The 22,688-nt window shown below is 41.7% G+C and overlaps 15 protein-coding genes across 15 annotated transcripts; 8 read left to right on the top strand and 7 right to left on the bottom strand.

The window, feature by feature from the left end:
• On the bottom strand, positions 1 to 664 carry NEHOM01_0767 (uncharacterized protein; the record flags this gene model as incomplete). Its single annotated transcript, XM_051489645.1, has 1 exon — positions 1 to 664. A coding segment is annotated over one exon (664 nt), but the record flags the coding sequence as incomplete, so codon positions are not given.
• Positions 665 to 688: 24 nt separating this feature from the next.
• Positions 689 to 2,083, bottom strand: NEHOM01_0768 (uncharacterized protein; the record flags this gene model as incomplete). Its single annotated transcript, XM_051489646.1, has 1 exon — positions 689 to 2,083. The coding sequence occupies one exon, from the start codon at positions 2,081 to 2,083 to the stop codon at positions 689 to 691; it is 1,395 nt and encodes a 464-aa protein (XP_051345606.1).
• A 675-nt stretch (positions 2,084 to 2,758) lies between these two features.
• NEHOM01_0769 (uncharacterized protein) lies at positions 2,759 to 5,983 on the top strand (the record flags this gene model as incomplete). The annotated part of the gene is made up of 1 exon (XM_051489647.1): positions 2,759 to 5,983. The coding sequence occupies one exon, from the start codon at positions 2,759 to 2,761 to the stop codon at positions 5,981 to 5,983; it is 3,225 nt and encodes a 1,074-aa protein (XP_051345607.1).
• A 518-nt stretch (positions 5,984 to 6,501) lies between these two features.
• On the top strand, positions 6,502 to 6,810 carry NEHOM01_0770 (uncharacterized protein; the record flags this gene model as incomplete). The annotated part of the gene is made up of 1 exon (XM_051489648.1): positions 6,502 to 6,810. One exon carries the CDS (start codon positions 6,502 to 6,504, stop codon positions 6,808 to 6,810), a length of 309 nt encoding a protein of 102 aa, XP_051345608.1.
• Positions 6,811 to 6,933: 123 nt separating this feature from the next.
• On the top strand, positions 6,934 to 7,647 carry NEHOM01_0771 (uncharacterized protein; the record flags this gene model as incomplete). The annotated part of the gene is made up of 1 exon (XM_051489649.1): positions 6,934 to 7,647. One exon carries the CDS (start codon positions 6,934 to 6,936, stop codon positions 7,645 to 7,647), a length of 714 nt encoding a protein of 237 aa, XP_051345609.1.
• Positions 7,648 to 8,218: 571 nt separating this feature from the next.
• On the bottom strand, positions 8,219 to 9,727 carry NEHOM01_0772 (T-complex protein 1 subunit beta; the record flags this gene model as incomplete). Its single annotated transcript, XM_051489650.1, has 1 exon — positions 8,219 to 9,727. The coding sequence occupies one exon, from the start codon at positions 9,725 to 9,727 to the stop codon at positions 8,219 to 8,221; it is 1,509 nt and encodes a 502-aa protein (XP_051345610.1).
• A 464-nt stretch (positions 9,728 to 10,191) lies between these two features.
• NEHOM01_0773 (gamma-glutamyltranspeptidase / glutathione hydrolase / leukotriene-C4 hydrolase) lies at positions 10,192 to 12,060 on the top strand (the record flags this gene model as incomplete). Its single annotated transcript, XM_051489651.1, has 1 exon — positions 10,192 to 12,060. The coding sequence occupies one exon, from the start codon at positions 10,192 to 10,194 to the stop codon at positions 12,058 to 12,060; it is 1,869 nt and encodes a 622-aa protein (XP_051345611.1).
• Positions 12,061 to 12,156: 96 nt separating this feature from the next.
• On the bottom strand, positions 12,157 to 13,932 carry NEHOM01_0774 (uncharacterized protein; the record flags this gene model as incomplete). The annotated part of the gene is made up of 1 exon (XM_051489652.1): positions 12,157 to 13,932. One exon carries the CDS (start codon positions 13,930 to 13,932, stop codon positions 12,157 to 12,159), a length of 1,776 nt encoding a protein of 591 aa, XP_051345612.1.
• Positions 13,933 to 14,272: 340 nt separating this feature from the next.
• On the bottom strand, positions 14,273 to 16,240 carry NEHOM01_0775 (uncharacterized protein; the record flags this gene model as incomplete). Its single annotated transcript, XM_051489653.1, has 1 exon — positions 14,273 to 16,240. The coding sequence occupies one exon, from the start codon at positions 16,238 to 16,240 to the stop codon at positions 14,273 to 14,275; it is 1,968 nt and encodes a 655-aa protein (XP_051345613.1).
• Positions 16,241 to 16,284: 44 nt separating this feature from the next.
• On the top strand, positions 16,285 to 17,550 carry NEHOM01_0776 (uncharacterized protein; the record flags this gene model as incomplete). The annotated part of the gene is made up of 1 exon (XM_051489654.1): positions 16,285 to 17,550. One exon carries the CDS (start codon positions 16,285 to 16,287, stop codon positions 17,548 to 17,550), a length of 1,266 nt encoding a protein of 421 aa, XP_051345614.1.
• Positions 17,551 to 17,825: 275 nt separating this feature from the next.
• NEHOM01_0777 (uncharacterized protein) lies at positions 17,826 to 19,043 on the bottom strand (the record flags this gene model as incomplete). Its single annotated transcript, XM_051489655.1, has 1 exon — positions 17,826 to 19,043. The coding sequence occupies one exon, from the start codon at positions 19,041 to 19,043 to the stop codon at positions 17,826 to 17,828; it is 1,218 nt and encodes a 405-aa protein (XP_051345615.1).
• Positions 19,044 to 19,293: 250 nt separating this feature from the next.
• Positions 19,294 to 19,779, top strand: NEHOM01_0778 (uncharacterized protein; the record flags this gene model as incomplete). Its single annotated transcript, XM_051489656.1, has 1 exon — positions 19,294 to 19,779. One exon carries the CDS (start codon positions 19,294 to 19,296, stop codon positions 19,777 to 19,779), a length of 486 nt encoding a protein of 161 aa, XP_051345616.1.
• Positions 19,780 to 20,050: 271 nt separating this feature from the next.
• On the bottom strand, positions 20,051 to 20,209 carry NEHOM01_0766 (uncharacterized protein; the record flags this gene model as incomplete). Its single annotated transcript, XM_051489644.1, has 1 exon — positions 20,051 to 20,209. One exon carries the CDS (start codon positions 20,207 to 20,209, stop codon positions 20,051 to 20,053), a length of 159 nt encoding a protein of 52 aa, XP_051345604.1.
• Positions 20,210 to 20,233: 24 nt separating this feature from the next.
• NEHOM01_0762 (signal peptidase complex subunit 1) lies at positions 20,234 to 20,503 on the top strand (the record flags this gene model as incomplete). The annotated part of the gene is made up of 1 exon (XM_051489640.1): positions 20,234 to 20,503. One exon carries the CDS (start codon positions 20,234 to 20,236, stop codon positions 20,501 to 20,503), a length of 270 nt encoding a protein of 89 aa, XP_051345600.1.
• Positions 20,504 to 20,679: 176 nt separating this feature from the next.
• Positions 20,680 to 22,686, top strand: NEHOM01_0779 (uncharacterized protein; the record flags this gene model as incomplete). The annotated part of the gene is made up of 1 exon (XM_051489657.1): positions 20,680 to 22,686. One exon carries the CDS (start codon positions 20,680 to 20,682, stop codon positions 22,684 to 22,686), a length of 2,007 nt encoding a protein of 668 aa, XP_051345617.1.
• Between the last annotated feature and the right edge of the window lie 2 nt (positions 22,687 to 22,688).

Below are 22,688 nucleotides of genomic sequence, written 5' to 3' on the forward strand. Positions count from 1 at the left end.
CTTTCAGCTTTTCGTCTACATAGTTAAACAGCAAGAATTCCTTTACCTCTTCTCGTCGGTCAAATAGTATGACTTCATTTAATGTAAGTAACTCATTGAGCACGAGGGCAGTGATGTTATTAAATGCAGGATGAGTTAGGATTTGGGCAATAGCAAGATTGGCAAACTTCTGGTTTATAATATGTATTTCGGTAGGAATAGCAAGTTCGTAGTGGCCTAGCATCCAGTAAATTATCCGTATGTCAACATTGTCTAGCACTAACCTTCGGACCTTAAGGGCCCAAGTAATGGCTGGGGAAGAGTGGCGCTGGAAAGTAGCTAAATCAAACTTGTTGGAATAGTAGTTAGTATCGCGTACATTTGAGATCTTAAGTTGGTGGGCAGTGATGCTCTGGAATCTGGAGAGTAGCAGAGTGCACTTTCTGAAATACTGTGGAGTGGGTGTTTTATCACCATTAATTTCAATGAAGCTGTAATGTATATTCTGGCAAAAACGCGTGTAGTACCTTTCTTCGAAACTTACGATTTTGAAGTTAAGAAGTTCGTGATTGAGTGAGATTTTGACAGGTTCTGGAAGCACCCAACGGCTATCGTTAAGGGACTCGCCCAGACAGACAATCTCTCTCTGCTGAATGCTAGCGGGCACGAGTGATAATGCTCCCATCGTACAAAACTCGTCTAAAACTTGCTATATGTCATTATCTCTTTCCTCATAATCTATCTGAATGTCATTGACCGAGACACCATAGTTGGCGAAGGCTTGTTTGTTGTAGACTTCTTCGTAATGACCTAAACTCTGACATGGGAAATTGGACGGGATTTTAAGACAGATAGTAGTCACAAACAACCAGGGCGAATTGTATGCTATTGTCGACCGGGCTTTCTCTAGTATTTTGTTCATGCTCCGAGTGATAGTAAGGCCTAAAATAGTATAGATGTGACCTTCAGGTTGGTTGTGCTGACTCATGAACTTAAGAGTGTTCCAATCCAGTTCGAGAGATATATTTGGATGGTCATTAACCGCCTTCCTAAGACCTAGTAGTTTTGCTCCATTGAGCTCTTCAATAGTAATGAGGCCACATCTGGCTGGCAAGGTTGAGCGGAGCTGTTCGAAATCAATATTAGCCGCCCGAGGTAGACCAGAAAAACAGAGGCCGTATCCATCTATTAGCATTAGCTGGCCAAGAAGATGGAGGTATTTGAACTCATTGCCCCGTAGCCAGACTTTTTCAATTAGCCGTAACAAGACAATATCACTATCTAATAAATCAATAAGACTACTACCTGTTTTAGTTTCAAATTGAATCTGACCCGCGAATATATATCTTGCTTGGTTGACTGTCTGCTGGGCTTCTTCCCTGCACGTATCTAGCTTTAGAGGAGAGGACTTGGTTTCGAGTGCGTGTGAAATAGGGATCAACTTTAGAGTCATCAACTTGCAATCAAACATATTGATAACTCTATTTAGAATTCGCAGATTGATAAGTTCAAAATTATGATTTGCCTCGTTGTAGTTAACTTCAATATGACATGGATAAATACTCCTAATAACAGAAATCTTCTTTAACTCGGCCAGACTAGTTGTGGCCTCTTCGATATCGCAATAATGCGGCAAATGAAACCAGATGAATTTACAGGCACAACTTACCACATAACGAGGGGCATAGTCTTGTAAAGTGGCTGGTGCTAAGCAAATCATAGAAATACATCCGTACTGATACTGCGTAGTTCTAATAAATGGTTTAAACGTTAATGACGGGTCCTGAAATACTACTCCAACGGCTTTTAGAGTTTCCGCCATTGCTCGCGGACTTGGTAAATATTGCCGAGAGATTGTAAATGTTCCGTTGGCGCTATTTAGAAGTGTTAGCAAGATACACAAGCCAATACTAGTCCAGTAGCCCCTAATTGCTTTATAATGCCAACTTAGATCTGGATTAGCAAAAGTCCTTTCCAGAGTACGTGAGTTGGCATATCTAACAGCAGAAAGTCTTTCTGGAATAACAAATTGGGGTAGTAGAGATATCAATGGAGTATAAACATATGCTTTGAACAACTTATTCAAATAGAGATATAGAAGCATGTGTGCGGGACAAAAAAATAAAGATATAAAGGCGCGATATGCTTATCTTTGAGGGAAATTGATAATTTCAAAAATTAGTTAATTAGTTTTGGTTTAGTTGATATTGTGTTGAATTGGGTTGGGTTATGTTGTGTTGTGTTGAGTTAGGTGGTGTTGAGTTGAGCTAAGTTAGGTTAGGTTAGGTGGTGTTGGGTTAATGAATCTCGGTTTGGGGGCAAACAATAGATAGTAGACAGTAGACAATAAATAGTAGACCGTAGATAATAGACCGTAGATACTAACCCAATAGATAGTAAACAATAAATAGTAGACAGTAGATAGTAGACAGTAGATGTGAAATAATAAGATTAGTACAAGAATGCCCATTTTGGGATTACAAGATCGTGTCTGATCAAAGCTAATGGCTTGGCTTTAATGATAAAGTTGTAATCTGGGGTGAGAGACTCTGTCGGATATGTAGGCTTATAATTTGGAGTGTACGACTGATTAGGATGTCAACCCGCGGGGTATGAGCTAGTGTTTGGGTTGGCATTATGGCGATGCTGTGCTGTTATGGTGTTGTTGGATTTAGTCTACGTGCATTTATGCAATAAGATAAGAGTATTCTAAAGCTCATGGAAATCGTCTTTTAGATATCATTCTCACTTAGATAAATTTGTTTTGAATTTTAGAGATATGCCCTACCTCGAAATGCTAATAACGCCAGTTAGAAGTAAAAATTGGAGGTATAAAGCAGATGTGTGCTGGTTTAGTCTTTGGGTGGGTGTTGCTTCCTTGTTACTAAATTTGGTTGCCGGTTCTATCGATGTTAACGAGTATCTTGGGAATAGTGAAACTGAAAGAGAAATTGCATATAAAGAAGTGAGCTGGTCTGATTCAAAGAATATTCTCAACACTCTGGATAGTGTTGGGTTGAGTTTTTCGCCACCCGATCACGCCGTACAAATTAGAGAATACACCACTCCCAAGACCCAACGAGGTGCTTATAAAGGGTTTCCGAGTAGGTTCATTCCGGTTTTAAGTCCTTGTTATGTGATATACCATTTAGATGCCAGTGTTTCCTTTAGACTACCGGTTTATCACAGTCTAGAAGTCGCCAAGGCGGCTTTAGGAGTCTTAAGAAGGATTGCTGTTATTAACACTCTTAAGGCTACAGTTAATTGTGCATGGAATCCGGCAGTTTATCAACAGACGACTTTACAAATTATATCTCGAGTTGTTAACATGCTTAATTGTAGATTTCTGGCGATGACTTTAAATGTTACTTCTAAACCGGGTGAAGATACTGAACCTGCCATTGACATAGATCTTGATGCTTCTCGTGTGGAAGGTCGGGACGCATTCGAGCAGATGCAGTATATGACACCAGACCATTGTTATTTTCGTCTTCACTTAGACAGTTACATCCCTCTATTATTGCGTCCTGGTGTTATCATTTGGCGAGAAATATCAGTCCTTATTGTACACGATCTCGGCCTTAAAAACACACACATGTTTACCTACTTGCCGCTCCATGATAAATATGAACTCCATGTTCAAGTCACACCGGATAATGACCATCTTGATCTTAGATTTCTTAATCTTAATTCAAGTAAATGTGCCAAGGTTTCTATTTATGGCATAGCTAGTCCAGATTTAGTAGTTACCGGCCTTGAGAATGCTATTGCTAAGCATTCGGCCATAATACTACAGACGACCTGGGACATAGCTCTATCTTTAGGCCGGCACGGTAAGTGTTCAATTCAAGTTGCTACTATTCGTGGTATGGAAGTCTGTCTAGAGTCTAACTCAATAATAGAGAAAGCCTTTGGAAAAGCAGCGCCGCCTAAACCTTGGATTTCAGCGACTGTGTTTTATTCAGAGATCGCCACTAACATGCCATGTGGTTCCATGGCGTTGTACAAGAGTCTTTACACTAAAGCTGCCCTTGCTCGACTTGGGATCGAGGTCAAAGCAATTACACTTGTCTATCAAATCCAGCGAAAAGACTTACATCAAACCATAAAAACACTACACCAAATCAATGCATTATCGACCATTCCTGCGAAGATTCAGAACGATGACATTGTATGTCAAGGCGACTCACTTAACGATCTTAGTTGGAGGCTTCAAGAGCCTGTTAAAATCCAGCTTAACTATTCGAACTTCAATACTCACATTAACCTCTACAAACAAGCCAATGGCCAGACTTTCTGCCGGCATCTAAACTATAGCACCCTTGAAATCGATGGCTCTGGATGTATGAAATGCGAACAGGCTTACAGGTACTATACGATTATGTACCTTCTTCGTACTATCTATGCACAAAAGCTTAAAATCACAAATATCCGCGCCACTAGTCAATCCAGTACCCAATTTAATGCGGTTGTTCTACAGAAGGAGCTCGCCCAATTACCTAAGTGGCAACTTTATGTTAAAACTATAGTATTAGACAATGTTGACGAATACATTATCTACTGGATGCTAGGCCATTACGAACTTGCTATTCCTACCGAAATACATATTATAAACCAGAAGTTTGCCAATCTTGCTATTGCTCAAATCCTAACTCATCCCGCATTTAATAACATCACTGCCCTCGTGCTCAATGAGTTACTTACATTAAATGAAGTCATACTATTTGACCGACGAGAAGAGGTAAAGGAATTCTTGCTGTTTAACTATGTAGACGAAAAGCTGAAAGATATCAACTCTATTTATGACCTTAGATTGTACAAACTCTGTTTCGAACTGGATAACGCTAGCTACAGCTTGGCCACAAATGCTCTGTGGAAGTTTGTAGCCTATGGCATTTCTCTTCCGACCATGGTATTTGATGCATATCTATCGTGGGCTTCAAATAACTACATACCACCCATTCCGATCAGTAAAAGGTGGTTTAGTCTTTACAATGCCACTTTAAATTCCTTAAAGTCCGACTTCATTAGCTGCGAGGCTACATCTATAGCTTATGGCAACCAAAGTACGTCTTTGTCGCTGTCAGAGTCTTTGTTACCTAAGATTTCCATTAAGCAGTTGCTCTTGCGCTTCAGTGACGACCAGTTCTTAACTGAGGCGGATATAGTGACTATTGTTCGATGGGTGCCATACCGATTTAAAGGCATCGTTGTATTACGATTGGTAAATGTTAAGTTAGCTAAGCCGGAGCGAGAAGTCCTAACACTACGCAACTACCTGGTTGCTGATCTAATCGGAATTAAGACTCTTCAAATAGAGGATGCCGACTTGGAGAAGCCGTCTATCAATTTATTGTCTCAACGTTATTGCAATGGCTTGCTAGTCAATGTTCCCAACCCCGAACAAGAATTCACTATAATATCAATGGCAATGCTATTGCACCTTATTGCCCAGGCAAATGAATTTCAGACGCTTATTCCCAGCCAAATTGGTCCTAAAGCTTCTTTGAAAATGATCATAGATAAGATTCAGAATGACGTCACTGGCTTGCATGCGATTTTTTGCCCTATTTGCCTCCAAGTCCTAGGGGTGCCTCAAGGAGCCGAGGTTGAGCCCTATGCTGAACTCGTGAAGGATGTTGAGAACCCTAACTATTCGCTTGGTTTGAACTACCGCTCTATGGCGGTTTGTTATTTCGAGTGCGGGCATCTAACTTGTGGGCAGTGTCTTAATGGGCTCAGAGACATCAATGTGTGTCCAGAATGTCGGAAAACAAATATCCTGGCAAACCCGCATCGGCTTATGAGCATGCCTCTATCTAACTTTGTATTTCTGGAAGATAGTGCTAGTGTGTTTAGTACAACCCAAAAAAGATACGAGTCTATGGCTTTGGGCGATGGCCACGTCTATTTATACTTCGCCTACGACCAGGTAGATGATCTTATCAATGACCTTCCTGCCGGAAGAACTTATGATACTATTCCCTTAACCTACATCATTTGAGCCAAATATAATAAACGATTACGGTAGTATTAGTGTTGAGTTGAGTTGGTATTGGTATTGAGTTGAGTTTGGTTGAGTTGTGTTGGTATTGTATTGGTGTTGGGTTGAGTTGGGTTAGTATTGGTGTTGGGTTAGGCCTAATGTCGTTGCTTTATTTATGTGTATGTCTGTTATGTTAAGAGAGTCGGGTGGTCTTGATGATGTCTGGGCACTCTAATGTGCATATCTGAACTCTGGACTAATATCAATGCGTGAGGGATAGACTTTATGAAATCTGGACGGGTGGTTAGATATACTGTTTCTTGGCTCAAAATAGTAATTTGGCGGTCTGGTTTAGTACATTGATAAGAAAGTCGGACGGCTAACTCAATACTAACCCAATCTTCACTGCCATCCATTATAATCCTAACCTAATAAAGTACTAACTCAATACCAATAACTCAAGCTAGGCTATTTAATTGGAGTCGTATCAGTGTGATAAGGATACGACAAATAAAAGGGGGTCCAATAGAGGGGGAATGCAGAAATCAAGACCAAGACTCTCTTCTAACCAGACGAAATTCCTGTGTTTAGTGTACAAGCACAATCCCCGGCCATGCACGACTTTGCGAAACCAAATAGCCAAAGACTTCGGCATGTCGCCGCGCAGTGTACAGATCTGGTTTCAGAATAAACGGGCTAAAGAGAAGCGAGAAGGTTTAACCCGATCTCGAGAGGCGTGCGAATCTTACGACAACTCTGAGGAAGAGCTAGTGGATGTTCCGTTTCTCAACTCGCAGGTTGGTTCTTATGAGGAGTACTTTAAGTTCCTTTCATCGCGAAAGTAGTAATATGTGCTGGTGTATGTTAATAAGTAGTATGTGTTGGTATATGTTAATAAGTGGTCTGTGATGGTAGGTGGTGGTTATTTGTTTGCTGTGTCCTATATAGGGTGTTTGGTGTGGTGAGGTATGAAAAACAGGAGCTTGGAATATCTAAGCCTACGGCCAATAACCTACGAGTCTGCCCAGCGCCGAGAAAAGGACGAGGTTGAAGAGTTCTTTACCAAGATTACTGGGCGATTGACTAAATTGAAAGAATTAGTAGATGGGGTTGAGAAAGAGTGTGTTCTTTATTGCATTCCCAGTTTCAAAAGCAAGATCGAAATTGTTAAGCGAATTGAAGCGTACCGCTATAAGATTGCTGTCGCTCTAACTAAAGCCAAAGGCGTTATGGAGCAGTTCTCAGAGAAGTACCAGAAGTCAATCAATGCCGGGCTGGTTGAATCAATGGGCGTACACTTTCACTTCAAACTCGATGGTCTCATTACCCGTATGAACGAAGCCTTACAGAAGATAGAGGAAAAACGTGAAGGTCTAGCTGGTACTGAAAGTGATCCTTTATTTTCCGAGAGTAGTTCCTCAGTTGAAGGCGTATACAAATCCGTCTATTTTATCTCAACTCTAATTCGCGAACTCAAAACCGTCGTCCTATCGCAATCAGAAAAGATAGAAAGACTAGACATTGCCATGGACCGAGTAACCTACAGTGCTGAAAAGTCCAGCAAGGAGATAGCTTCCCTCTCAGCCTTTGGCTCACATATCAAAAACCGAATCATTACAGTGCTTTTCTGCTCGATCTTTGTTCTTATTGTTCTCTCAGCCATCAAAGCTTCACGCGGATAATCATTCTAGTCCATCCCTAAAAACCATCCATCCACACAACTCAACTCAACTCCACCCAATTCCTAATTAGTAGTCCTAGAAGAATAAATAACCTGAATTAGATTAGTCGGTAATAATAGTGTAGTACTGTAGTAAAGTATAATCCCCATGGAATGAATAACATCCACTGACCAAGACATACTCTATTAAAGACAAGTAGTGCCATTTATTGAGTAAATAAGGGTGTGAGGGAGAGGATGACGTCATATTAAGTTAGTGTTAGTATTGAGTAGTGATCAAATTGATCGTGTTAGTATTGGCCAGTAGTCGTATTGGACAGTAGTCGTATGACAGCACTACATAAAGATTGTGTGATGATAAACTTAAGATATGATAAACTTAAATCATTAAAGACTAACTTAACACAATCTAAACTCAACTAAATACTAACTTAACACAATACCAACACAATCCAAACACAATCTAAACTCAACACAATCTAAACTCAACTCAACCCAATCTAAACACAATCTAAACTCAACCCAACATCAATCTAAACTTAACTCAATTAAATACTAACTTGTTTATTAGATTACTCCTGAACGCGTTCACGAGGCTTGCACTTAATGATACCATCACAACGCAGAAGCATTTCCGTGGCTTCGGCCGCTCGGGTCCAAATAGCTTCCTTCAAAGAAAGAGACTCTTTAACCCCAAGCTTTTCCATACACTCAGCCGTTTCTGCTCCTACACCCCAAGTGAATACACCTTCCTTATTCTTCTTGATAATTGTATCAATCGTATCATCAGATGAATGACCGGCATTTTCAGCCAGAGTACGCGTAGTTTCCATCAAGGCCCGAGCAAAAGCCCGTTCGCCTTCAGAATCACCAGCAATAGCACAAGAAGCCGCCGCCTCAGCACTACCTCCACCACAAATATACTCTCCTGTACTTCCCATCAAAACCTTAGCCGCTCCTATCAAAGACCTTTCCGCCTCATCAAGTAATTCCTTAGTCGGCCCCCTAATCACCACCGTACAAGCACCCGTCTTTGGTAGACCTGAGAACCGGCAAAAGACCCGACCACCCAGGCGCAAACGTTCAAACAAAGCACAAGAACCTATATCAGCCGCAGAAACTTCATCAAACGTACTTAAAATACTTCCATCTAGAACTTTAGATAGCATTTCTACCCCAGTAAAATCAGCCCGTTCTACTGAAACTTTACCTCGTTTAGTAAACTCCTGAGTAGGATAGTCATAAATAATTTGGCGATTAACAATCACATCGGCATGTTTAGAAATTGCAGCTACTTTTTCAGACATACGTTGTCTTTCTGCTTCTTCTAACCGTTCTAGATCTTTAGGTGAAGTAACTGATGCTTTAGCCCCAAAAATTTTGATTTTATCCGTATCTAAAGCCGTATTAACCACTAAGACTTTAGGGTTCTCCACACGAGTCTTTTGACCTGGACCTACATCACACTCTAGCATAAGCCCACTATCAATATGCGACTCAGAAATTTCACCACCTACAATCTTGATAATATTAACCATTTCAATATCAGTTACTCGAGTTGATAAGTCTACAGCCAGTTGTGAAAGACTCTCTAGCTCAATTGGTGAGAATTTAGAAGAAAGAGTTGTTTTGGCTAAACTAAGTTTCTCTTCTTGACTTTGACTAGTAGTAGCTAAAGATCTAAGTTTAGTAATGGCTTGTTTAAAGGCTTGGCGATAAGCTATAATGATTTTGTAAGGATGGGCACCTTTAAAGATAAGTCGATCGGCTTCTTGAAGTAATTCGCCAGTTAAAATAGTTAAAGTAGTTGTGCCATCACCTTGATTAGCTCCATGTTCTTGGGCTGAATTAATCAAGATCTTAGCTGAAGGACCATTAGGAACTATGTTCTTAAGAACTGTTGCCCCATCATTAGTAATGATTGGCTCACCATTCGCATTATAAAGCAATTTTAACATACCACTAGGACCTAAAGTGGACTTAATCATATTTGATACGGTAATCGCGCCAACTAAAAAGGAAGTACGAGCTTCATCAGATTTCTCTTGAGTTGCACCGGGTCGAAGTAACTGAGTAGACATGGAGGAAAAGAAAACCGGAAATATAAAAAGAGTTTAGATTTGGTTTAGATTGAGTTCGTATTGGGTTGGTATTGAGTTGGATTGAGTTGGTATTGGGTTGAGTTGAGTTGGTTTGTGTGGGGAGGGTAATGGGTTGGATTAGATTGGGCTGGGTTGAGTTGGGTTGGGTTGAGTTTAGATTAGGGTGAGTTCTGTTAAGTTTAGATTAGATTGTATTGAGTTGGGTTAAGTTGAGTTTAGTTTAGATTAAATCAAGTTGATTTATATTTATATCTATATCTGTACTTGTGTGGATGGTTTGGATTTGGATTTGGGTTAAGTTGAGTTGAGTTGGGTTGAATTTTGGTTGTGTTAAATTGATAATGGGTTGAGTTAGATGGCGGGCGGTGGAGAATGGGGTTGCTGGGCGGGGCAAATAAACAAAGAGTTAGCGATTAAACTGGAAGTGTTTTGGTTTTTAGAGAATGCGTATATCTTGGTATTTGAGTTGGGGTTTGCTGTTTTGCTGGCCGATAAGGTGTACGCGGAAGGTTTATATGGGACATGCTGTGACTAGTGATTTGGAAGAGTCGGCTCGAGTGGGAAGTGAAATTATTGAGGAGGATGGGGGTAATGCCTTGGATGCGGCTATTGCGACGGCAATAGATGTGGGGGCTATCAATGCATTTGCTTCTGGGATAGGTGGAGGTGGGTTTTTGTTGTTGTGGAAGAAGTCGAAAAGGAATGTGAATAGTGGGGATGAGGATGCTGTGAATAGTGGGGAAGATGAGAAGGATGTGCTGGTGGGATTTGATTTTCGGGAGATGGCGCCTAAGCAGGCAGATGAACGTTTGTATCAGGACCCAAAAGATTCTAAACGAGGACGGCTTTCTATTGGCGTGCCTGGGGAAATAATGGGGCTTTATCGGGCCCATCTGCTTCATGGTCAGGCGAGTTGGGAGTCTTTGTTTAAACGAACGATCAGGAAGATGCGGGAGGGTTTTGCGGTGCCGAAAGTGCTGGGAATGAAGTTGGCGGAGTACCAGAAAGATATTCTGGCGGATGACGGATTGGCTGGGACGTACAGTCGAGATGGCCGGGTAGTGAAAGAAAGGGATATAATTACTCGGCCTAATTTAGCCAATACGTTAGAAATTATCTCAAAAGATCCCATGGCATTTTATACCGGGAAGTTGGGTGATAAGATAGTCGGGTTTTTGAATAAGGAACGCAAGTACTTTAGTAGGGAAGACTTTAGTAAGTACAAGGCTAGAACGATGACGCCGATTGTTACACAGCTACCGAGTAAGAACTTGAAGGTGGTAACTTTGGACTTGCCGACATGTGGGTATATGATGAGTATGGGGCTGGTAGCTTTGTTTTCTCTACCGAATGTTAATTACCAAATGCTATCTGAGCGCGAATTACAGGAAATACTCTCGTGTTTGTACCTGCAGCTGTACAAATACCGAACGGAGTTTGAGGATAAGGATGCGGCGGGGCCGAATGGGAGAAGAGATCGGAATAATGAGTCGGCAAGACGAGTTGATGAGAAAAGAATTCAGGCACTGATCAATAAGCTGACTTCATTAGTGAAAAACCAGCCAGTTCTTAGTGAAGTTGAATTAGAGAAAGGTGTTTTGATAGACCATGGCACTACTCATATTAATGTAGTGGATAAAGATGGTATGATGGTTTCGCTGACTTCTACAATCAATGATTATTGGGGGTCGGGTCAGATGGATCCAGAAACTGGAATTATCTTCAATAACCAGATGGATGACTTTGTGTTTACCAAGTTTGCTAACTTGAGCTTAATGCACGCGGAGAATGATTCAAAGAATCGGATTGCTCCTTGGAAGCGACCTCTGTCCTCAACTATGCCGACTATTATCCGGCACGGTCAAAAGTTCTATGTGGGTGGAGGCTCTGGTGGGATCAGAATTCCAACTGCCATGATTTCAGTAATGGCCCGGATTCTGCTACGCAACGAATCAATTGGGGAGGCGATTCGAGCCCCGCGGCTGCATTTACAATCAACAGATATGGTTCAAATTGAAGCTAACTTTGCTAAGGAAAACATTCCCGATGACTTACAAAAAGCAGGCGTAGTTAAGTCCGATCGCCCTGAAAGTATTACTAGTTGTGTTCATTTAATTCATTATGTGCAACCCAAGAGCGATTGGCCTTTGGAAAACATAGAGACTTTTTCGGATCCTCGAAAGCATAGTGGAAGCTACGGCGGGGCTTTTGTCCAAGAAAGTGGCCCGGTGACAACTTCGCCGATTGATCGGGCTTGTTCTGTTTTTCCTAGCCAGTACAAAGTATCTGAATGTCCCATTGGTGCCAGATAACAATAAATAAGTGTTAGGTTTGAGTTGGGTTGGGTTGGGTTGTTGTGGTGTGGTATGGTGTGTGCTGATTCGCAACTAGTATTGAACAAAAATGAATTACAACCATGCTAAGGCTAAGATGGTTGCACCAAGAAAGAGATAAGCGGTGGGGATGGCTATATTAAAAAGGAATTGTGAAGATCTAACTAGCCTAGTGGAGGATGCCCCGCTTCTGGAATAATACAACATAAATCCATCCTTTAGGGGAGGCATAGGATTGGGTTGAGTTGTGTTGGTATTAGTTTGGGTTAGATTGGTATTAGTTTGGGTTGAGTTGGTATTAGGTTGAGGTGGATTGGATTTATTTTGAGATGTGGTTGCGGTGATGGTGTAGGATGCATTGGTAAGGGTTCTGTTGGTGTTGGTATTGACGGGGTTGGGGTTGGGGTGAATTATGTTGGCGGATGGCGGCGGGGCGGGATTGGTTTTGGGCAGTGGATGGTTTTGGTGGAATTCAATGCATTTGATGGTGCGTTCGGTGGTTGTGTCGATGTTGAGTGGGCTTTGGGTTTGTTGCAGATCTGTTAGGGTGTTGTTGACGCCTAAGGTGGTTAGTTGGAGATATTTTAGCTCTGCTTGGAGATGAATGAGCATTGGGGTCATAATGGGTAGCAGTATGGGTTTAGAGCTTCTTCGTTGTTGGTAGTGCCGGGGATGCTTGAGCATAGTAGTGGCAGTGGCGATAAGGGAAATCCGTCGATCACGGAGCATGGCTTGGTGAATGGAGAGCAAGGTGGCAAATAAATCGTACATATTCTCAATGGTGTCTTGATAGAGAAGGTTAGGAAGTTTGCTGTGCTGGTGGCTGGTCAGATCGGCAACTATATCGATTGCTAATACGGCGTTGATGTGTGTATAGATGCTAGGAATGATTAGCTCTAGTTTGGCTCGCTGCTGGACGGCATAATAGAAAGGAAGAAGATCGCTCTGAAGGAATGCTTCTATTTGCTGTGCATTGTGCTGGTGGGCGCTGATAGTATAGAGAATATAGTAGAATTGAAGAGCATGCTCGTGGCTGAATGATCTGGTGGAAAAGACCGAAGGGTTGGGAGGGTTCTTTGAAAAGTGAATACCGATGGAGTAGAGGGGCATAGTCACCAGACCGTACTCATTAGTTTGCCTTATGATACCCTGGAGTTGTTGGATGCGGTACTGGGTTATTTGGGAAAGGGTTTGGATGTACGCATCAATGGCTTGTTTGGCAGCGGGGAGAGTTTGGTTTGTTTGGGATTGGAGGACGGAGACTTGGTCAATGGCAGTGGCTAGGATTTGTTGGTGGTATTGGTGCGTGGCTTGTACATCTAGTAGCTTTTGAATTATGCCTTGATGGTGGTAATCACTCTGGCAGAGAAGATCGTCGTGTGGAATGGGGTGCCAGCAGGGTTGGAACATGCGGAAGATGGCTGAGCTGTTTAAAGTAAACGGGGCAATAACATTAAACCGCTGGGCTATATTAGCTATCTCTTGGTGGTGAATAAGTCGTTGGGATTCGAGTCGCGTTTTATACTCTTGGACTACTTGTTTGTTTGTGTGAATGCGTCTATCCCATTCGCGTCTTTCGAAGGGTGTGATGTTTTTCGTGAGCTGGTGCTGGTGCATTCGGACCTCCTTGTCTAGGTCTAGTTTGCGCGTATGATAGTTTACATGTTCTCGTTCAAAACACTCTGGGCTGGTGTCACGGAGTATTTCATCGACAAATGTATTTGGCCGGTTTGCTTTTAGTATTGACCGATAGTCATTATTAGGATAGGCCTCGCTTTGATTGTAGCATACCAAAGTTAGCAGGCATAAGAGCACGCCAACTATTGTTTGTAAAATGCCTATAAGATTCATAGTGTTGATAGCTAATCTTGACTTTGTATCTGCATTGGACTAGTGATATGTTGTATTGATGTTCTTTTATTTGATTAAGTCGGCAGTCGATCTGATTCTTTTTATTGTGATTAAGTCACTCAATTAACAAAACGCCCTCTATCTACTAAAACAGCACTAATCTCAACATAATTCAATCTAATTCAACATAACTTAATGCCAACACAACACTAACATCACCCAATCCAACTCAATACAATACTTAACATAATACCAACTCAATACCAACTCAATCTAACTAATAATGGTACACCATAGGACTGTGTTTATTTTTTGGGTACATATACTTGATAGGCTGAGTTTATGGCTCAGTGGCTGGCGCCGATTGGATGGGCGCAGCAGGATATGCAGTGGAGGAAAGAGAAGCGGTTGGTTTGGAATTTTTGAGGATTTCGATTCTTTGAACGGGAAGATAATATTCGATCTTTTGTTCGGTAATGGCTTGTTTCAAAAACATAACAAACTTGGCTTTGCGTTGTAGATAAGCCTCGTAGTGCTGCCAATTAGTGGCATGTTGTAGGTAGATTTTAAGATGTAGTTTGTTCGTATCTTCAATGCAATGGTAGTTGAACATGAAGTAAGGGGCAAAGTCTTTGGGATGGCGCTTGATGAACTTAGACACTTCGGTCTTGAGGTGTTGGATTTTCTCTGGTGGTGTATCAAAGGCGATTTGGAAGACAATGTTCTCAGCCATTAGTCCACTGCGGCGGACATTAGTGATCGGTTTTTGCAGCAGTACATGGTTGGGAATGTATATCTTAGCACCGTCCCACTGGTAGAAGACAGTTGAAAATACATTCAACTCAGTAACGACCATATTCAATTCTTCCTTATCAATTTCCACCCGAATTCGATCACCAATATCGTACGGATGAACAATAAACAAGAAGATAACACTATCAATCGCATTCTTTACACTAGTTTGGAAGATAATTCCTACGCCAAAGAACGTACCAAAAATACTCTTGATTGCATCATTAGGGGATAAGGTCGAGGAAAGTTGGACACCAACGGCAAAGACCAGAATAGTCGCTGTAACAAACCGACTAACTCGAATCAGGGCTTTATCCATCTGGATCAAACTCTTCTTGACTGAGTACTTTTCTCGTCGAGTTCTCTCTATCAGAGCGGCAATATCCTTTTCGGCCAGAGGCTGAGTCTCTTGCATGCCTAGAATACGAGTGATCTTATCTACGTACTCACTGTCCACGTACTTCTTCAGGTGTCGGACTTGGAACTTCTTCTTATCCACGGCCAACCAGTGCGCAATCTTCTCAGCCTTTTGCTGGGCATGCTGTTTAAGATCGGATGAGAACCCAAGTCCTTTTTCCATGTGATAGAACTTAGTGTTCATGATCTTCTCAAACTCCTTGAAGATAATCATCTTTTGACGAGTGCCAATTGTTTCATCAGAAAGAACGAGGGTTTTGGGCTTAATGTACTTCTCAGTGTCTTCTGGAGTCTCGTTAGCTGGTGTGCCATCGGCCGACTCTTCATCACTATGTCTCTCTTGGGAAGAAGGCTGGGAGAACATCCAGTAACGCTTCAACTTACCTCCTTTCTGTCCCTTAATTCTCCTTTTGACTATCTCGAGAGTCTTCACAAACTGGTGTTCTAGAAGACATCTTTGAATTCGAGTCAGGTAGTTGGTATGGTTGAATCCCATCCGTAATCGTTTCACAAATATGTCCTTAGTTGTAATCAGCAGGAAGACAAAAAAGACAGTAACCAAGATCTGGTCTAAACTAATACTATGTGTACTACTTAGCTTGTACTCCTCAGCCTTGATCTTAAAGTAGATCATGGCGCCAAAAGAGAATATCAAGGCAGTTAGTAAGGTCGACACGCCATTAGTATAGAACATAGCCAAAGTTAAACACTCGATTTTGTTCATCAAGTACCCACTCAAGTAATAAACGGTACAATCTACCGCTGTAAAGCCTAAAAACCCCCAACCAAGACTAGCAACTACTGTTGAAGTACTTACTAGCATATCCTGGCCGCCTTTTGACAGGGGATACTCTTTATCTATACCTAAACCAATGATAAGGTATTTTAAACCGATAAGAATGAGAGAAAACAGGAAACATCCCGTATACATGGGCGAGAACTCTCTAGCTGAGTGCCAAAACTTCTTCCAAGGTGAAAGAGTGTTGTAAACTTTGGTCTTCTTGATGTCCACTTCTTCGGGCTCGGCATCATTCTTATCATCACCAACACTCTCTACCGATGTACTATACGATGTATCGTGCGATTCTTCGTCGGACATTGTTTGTTTGCTGAATTTTGAATACTATGTGCTTTTTTAAACAGATGGCTATGTTTAGACCGATTCTACCTCGTGAATTAGTGCTTAATGAACGAGCAAGTACTCAATATCGCGACTGGTTGCTAGATCCAAGTAGAAAGACTGTGGCTGTTGTTGTGGGGCGGCCTGGAATAGGTAAAGAAACTATGGTGGGATTGTTTCATCGACTGCACAACTATAGTGAGCGGCTCATTGATGGGACTGAGTTGCGCGAGGATACAACTAGGCGAATAGAAGAGATGCGTGAGTTAGTGCGTGAGAGGGATATGCATGGACGTAAATTAGTGGTGGTGTCTCGTGATTTGGATGGTCTTTCTTTACAACGCGTCTTGGAAATTAAGCGGTCTGTTGTGCCTATTGTAGTGATTTTGGATGACTTGCCACGACGACTGGCGGATATGAGCCATGTTGAAGTGATTAGGTGTTATCTGGATAGTTTTCGGGTAATGCAACGGGCTGAGAAGATCTGTCAGAAGAAGAAGATCGTGCTGCCGGAGGTGTTACGGGAGCGAATTAGAAGTGGGGAGAAGATTAGGAAGGTTATTGCTGAGATTGATATTTATCAGGCGTCTGAAAGAGTACGGTCTGTTGCTCAAGTAGAAACGGGACGAATGGGCGGTTTAGAGATAGTTAAGGCTTTGTTATTTAGTCGGGGTGATAAAAGGAAGAGATACAGTGATGTGGAAACAATTTGTGAGCGGAACGATTTGCCGAATGTTGGTAATTTACTGTTTGAGAACTACCTTGAGAAGTGTTTGACTTTAGAAGATGCCTGTCAGATTGCAGAAACCGTATCTCTAGCCGATAGACCGTTCCGAGAAACAAAAACCCTGGCTATTTACAAGCAGCACCTTATGCTGTATAATGAGCTGGCGGTAAGTTTTAAACTACCACAGAAAGGCAGTACAGTGAGTCGAAAGAATGGATTGGTTCCCGGATGGATTTATGGTGGTGTACCGCAGAATAGTTGGTTCTTTCCGTTCTATGCTAAAGAACTGGCCGGCCTCTTTGTGCGCAAGATTAAACAAGCAGCAATGCCTAGTCGGGTGGATGCCTACACTAAGAGGGCTTTGCTTGGGTTCTTATCGGGAGTACGTAAACTGGACCTCTTAGATGATCAGACTATGGAGACGTTAGTTTCGATTGAATCGGCAGAACCGGCCGCAGGTCCGACTCGTTTGGCTATTCCTCGTTATGTTTATAAAGATGGACACTCACACTATGTCACTCGCGACATTTTAATTCAAGAGATTATTCAGTTGCACCATTGAGCAGTTGAGTGTTTAGTCGGCTATCTTCTTATTATTCTTAATAAACTTGATTTATGTTAGTGTTGAGTTAGTATTGGGTTGGGTTGAGTTGTGTTGAGTTCCTATTAAGTTGAGTTAGCATTGGGTTAGTGTTATGTTATGTTGATATGTAGTTGGGTAAGTTGAGTTTAGAAACTAAAACTAAATGTAAGGCTATCTGTGAATAAAATGGAAGGGTTTGTGTTTATTTAGTATTAAGTTGTATTGGTCTTAAGTTGAGGTGGTTTTGGTTCTAATTAGAGACTATCGAGTACATCAAGATAATGGAGAGCATCTTGGGTTAAGATTTGCATGTTGATAAGAAGGGCTTGGTTGGTAGTGACTTCGTGGTGGATGATATTGCGAAGGACCTGGCGAATAATGGTGTTATGGTGGGTAGTGAATTCTTGCTGGGTAAGTAGAAGGCCGCGATGAATAGGTAGGGCCTGCTGAGACTGGTACGAGTATTCGTAGCCAATAAATGGAGTATGGCCAATGTTTATACCTTGGTAGGTGATGTAGTCGGTTTCAATTAGATAGACGGAGTCTTTAGGAATATCTGCTAGAGTAAGTAGATGCTTAGTTGGGTTTGTGTTAGTATTGGGCTCAATTTGCCAAGGCGCGTAGAGACTAATTCCATTTGGATGTTTGCGCGTGGGTGGTAGAATGCGAAAAGGAAGAGTGTCTGGTGGGACTCTTAGATTCTTTCGGTATATCTCGGGAAGACTCAGCAGACGATGGATGTGTGAAATGGGGTAGATGCGAAGTTCACGGGATTTTTGGGCCTTGGACTTTTGGGTTGGCTTGGTACTGCGGTCCTTGATATGGCCAACCCAACCTATGCCTTTGGGGTAGACTAATTCTCGCCGATTTTGACTATCTATGCGGTAAAGTGGGTGTAGTAGGCCTTCTTTTTTAGTGGCTGGTAATGTTGTGGCAAATTTTAGATCGTGCTTTTGAAATGGACTTTCAGTATCTTCACTGCTAAATCCAGCTATAAATAAAGAGTTCAGCACACTAGCTATTTGTTCGGTAATAAACAAGGAATGGTTCACTATTTCACCATAACTATCTACACTAACCACAATCCCATTGCGGCCTCTTTCTCCCTCACTAATTACGTTTTCACCCATCACAATCTCCAAACATGTATCTACCCGAAAGGGCGGGCGAGTCTGAATTGAATAAACAATCCTAGCAAGAACTCCCTGGACAACTAAGGCAACAAAGATAGGTAGATGGCCCGCAACTACCCCTCCGAGTTTTTCTTTTTCCCGGATGTATACGTTGTATGCTGATGCATGTTTCTTTCTTTGAAACTTCATTCCTGCTAGCTCAATCTTAGTCTGTCGCAAATGATAAGCCAAAGTACAGATAGCCAGTAAGGGGTAGCTTGGCTGAGTTTTACCAGGCTCAGCACCCTTTACAACCTCAAACAAGGCATTAGACTCATCTTCAGTACTTGAAAACTCCATGTTATAGTGCGATCAAAAAGAGGAATATCTTCTAAATAGCCCGCCAAGATCTTAAAGACCAGCCCTAAACTATTTATTCCCACCAACAACTCAACATAATATCACCATAATACCAATATCAGCCCAACATCACCCAATATCAACCCAATATCAACTCAACTCAATATAATACTAATTCCTGCTTTATTTAACATCTAACATCACACAAGCAAATCGATCTTCTTAGCCAAAATCAGTTTTAGATTGCCACATGCTTCCTAGCAAACACAAGACAAGTAGAAGATGGCTGTTCCTTCTCCTAGATGAGCCTTCCCTTTCTAATATTTATCACTCTTTCGAGCGTTCACCCAAAGTTCGTTTTAGCATTTGGATCTACCAAACTCAAAACCAAGCCACAACAGGGCACGGATATATTGAAATGACAACGCCCGTCAAAATGAGCGGCATAAGAAAGATCCTTGGCGGGTCTGCCTTATTGGAGATAGCCAAAAGAAAGAGAGACGACATAATTCGCGGCCTTTCAATCACCACAAACCCACAACTAGGTCCATTCACTTATGGCGAACAAGAACTCAAAAAGGGCGGTCGACCCAAGAAAGCAATAATCACACCCCAACCCACGCCCGAGGAAGAATCACCACTCTTCGCCCATGTTCTTACATCCTTCAACAACCACCCAGACCCTCATCTTGCCCAAACCCAAACCTCCCACCAGCCGCATCAACTAATCAATTAGTCAAGTCAAGTTAAGTTGTGATCTGATATGGCATTATGTGAAGGCACTAAACCAACTCAACTCAACTCAATCCAACTCAACTCAATACCACCTAATACCAAACCAACTCAACTCAAAACCAACCCAATCCAATATCAACTCAACTCAACTCAACTCAAAACTAACACAATCCAAATCAACTAAAAACTAACTCAAAATTCAAAATTCAAAATCAGAAAGTCAAATTCAAATTCAAATTCAAACTTCAAAACCCAATTTACTTTCTACTATCTTACTCTAACTCATTCAGGATCTCTTTAACAATCAAAACCAACCCATCACAAGAAACATGGCCACTATCAATTAAGTCAGAACACAAAGATAAGACCTCAGGCGATAGCCCTGCACCGATGACGTCATTAGCCCGTAAGAGAACACGCTCAGTACTCATAAATATTTAATTTTTCGGCTTGTTATGTCCTATTCCGATCGTATCAAGCAAGTTCTAGAAAGTCTTAATCCTGAGGTGGATTATGTTGGCCAAGAACTAGCCAATAAGTTGATGCATTGTATTTTCATTATTGGGTTTCCTTTGGCCTTTCTTATCTCTCTTATAACCAAAAACATTATCTATTTAGTCTATGCTTTGTGTTTGGTTTTAGGGGCAAGCTTGCTCTTAGTTGTCCCTGCTTGGCGGATGTATCGGAAGAACCCAGTTGTCTTTGGGGAGAAGAAAGAGAAGTAGCTAGAGTAGTCCAGACGTATTTTAGACCAGGTAGGAGTGTTATTTAGTTGGTGTATGGAATGAATGAATAAATAGGTTGGGTTTGACTTATTAGACCGGAAGAAGCCGGGAAAAGATAGGACTAGCTAGGAATTACCCGATTAGGAAGATATTTAGGGCTATGAGTCTTTTTTTTAATGCAGGATGAGTTCTACATTGTAGAAAGTCTAGGGATATCTGCCGAAAGGACTTTTCCAATAACTGGGATGCGGATTGTAGAGATCAGCAACCAAATGGTTCATTCAGAAGTTCTGGTAGACAGTCAGGGACTAATTCCCATATTCACAATTATTGATAAGAGATCTTCTGAAGTTAAAAAGGGAATAATTGTAATTGAAAGACGCCGCAACTATCCCATTAAGGAATACATCTTAGAAAAAGAGAGTAATCCCCAAGGACTAGCCATTAAAATCAACAATGCCATTTACGTACTGAAGTTTCGAGTGACGGCTAAACAACTAATGCGAGTGGAGTATCGAGAGGGTCGTTTGCTTATGCATGAAGATATTCGTACTAGAGGTGGATCTAAGGAAGTAGGCAGTGGTACTGAGATTTACCCCCAAACTGAACGTGAAGATATTCTCCAAGAGTGGAGTAGTGCTCCTAAAGGACCAGAAACCAGTATTACAACTACTATTATTAACACTAAAGACTCGGTACTCTACATGCTAGTGGCTGGTGGATGGCAGCGTAGTAGTGGAGTTGAGAAGTACAGTTCAATTGTTCTTTTGACCGAAACTCTAACTAGATCCTTAGTCCTACAGACTCTTAGTAAGTACAACCACTACTTGAGCACGGGTTTGAAAGAGATAGTTACAGCTGAATTAAGTAAGCGAAGAAAGAAGGAGGAGAGTTACTTACTGAAAGATGCTCAGATAGGCGAGCCTTTACTGGATAATCGGCCCTTTTTCTTTGATATGATCTACCATATTCTATTAGAACATCGTATTGTTATAGTTTCACAAGAGGAAGACTTACTAGTGAATTATGTACAAGGTTTATTAGCTTCTATTCAGCCGTATGAGTGGCGAGGGATTATGTGTGTGCCTTTACTTAATTGTCCGACATATACTAAACTAGTTGAAGCGACTATTCCTTATCTAATTGGTATTAAAGGAGGCCGGTCTCAGATTAAGGAAATGATGCAGCGGATTCCCGAGAAGACTATTATTGCCTACTTGGACGAGAGTCTTATTGTAGTGCATAAACGGACGAAGGAGGCCGGTAATTTATTTGGGCCGCTGGGTAAGTCAAGGGAAGATCGCCGTGAGATTCCTTTCTATCCCAGTTTAGGGAAGAACTTAAGCTTTACTTGGCCGGAGTTGAAGATGGAAATGAACATCTTTATGGAGATAATTAGTACGCAGGCATGTACGGCCCGGGAGAAGGTAATTAGAGGGTTTGTTCTGCAGAAGAAGACAGAGGAGTTGAAGAGCTTTTTGAATAACTTACTTGATTGTAATGACTTGATGTTGAGTCATTTGAAGAAACACGCTCGTTTTTATCAAGAGTTTTTAGATACGAGTCTGTACCAGAAAGGGATTGCTAATGAGTATATTAGGGAGGTTAAGGAAGAAGGGCTGGAAGCTGAAGAAATGGTGACTATTCTTTGGCTGTGCATTTATACGACGGAAAGGATGTTGCACCAGGAGACAAGAGTGGAGGAGGTTCAGTTTGTATTGGAAGCTTATCTGAAGAGGTTTGTGGAGCGATCTTTTGTAGCAACGGAAGCTTTAGTAATCAATCTTCTTTCGATCTTATCTTCAATTAATTCGTATGGGATGGTGATGTATATTTGTGAGAAACTTAAAGACTTAGGGATTTGTTTGACTCAGGAGATGTGTGCGGCTTTAGTTCCAGTTTTATCGACTAAGGTCTTATCTGAGCTGAAATGCGGACTGCCTAGTGTTTCGCCATGGAGACTGGCTAGTGAGGCCGCGGCTAAGTTGGAGGCTGGTCCTAAAGAGTCAACACCAGATAGTGTGCTAGTTGAGATTTGGAATAAGATGGGATTTGTAGGAAGCAAGTTAGTGCCTACTCTGCTTACTTATGTCTGCACGACCCGCGTTGATTTGCTGGCCAAAGATCCTGAGACTTTGCAGCTGCTTTCGGCTGAGTTTGATAGGTACGAGTTGGTGGTTTAATA

Source organism: Nematocida homosporus (genome assembly GCF_024244095.1).
Source record: "Nematocida homosporus strain JUm1504 chromosome Unknown 4451, whole genome shotgun sequence".
Lineage (NCBI taxonomy): Eukaryota > Fungi > Microsporidia > Nematocida > Nematocida homosporus.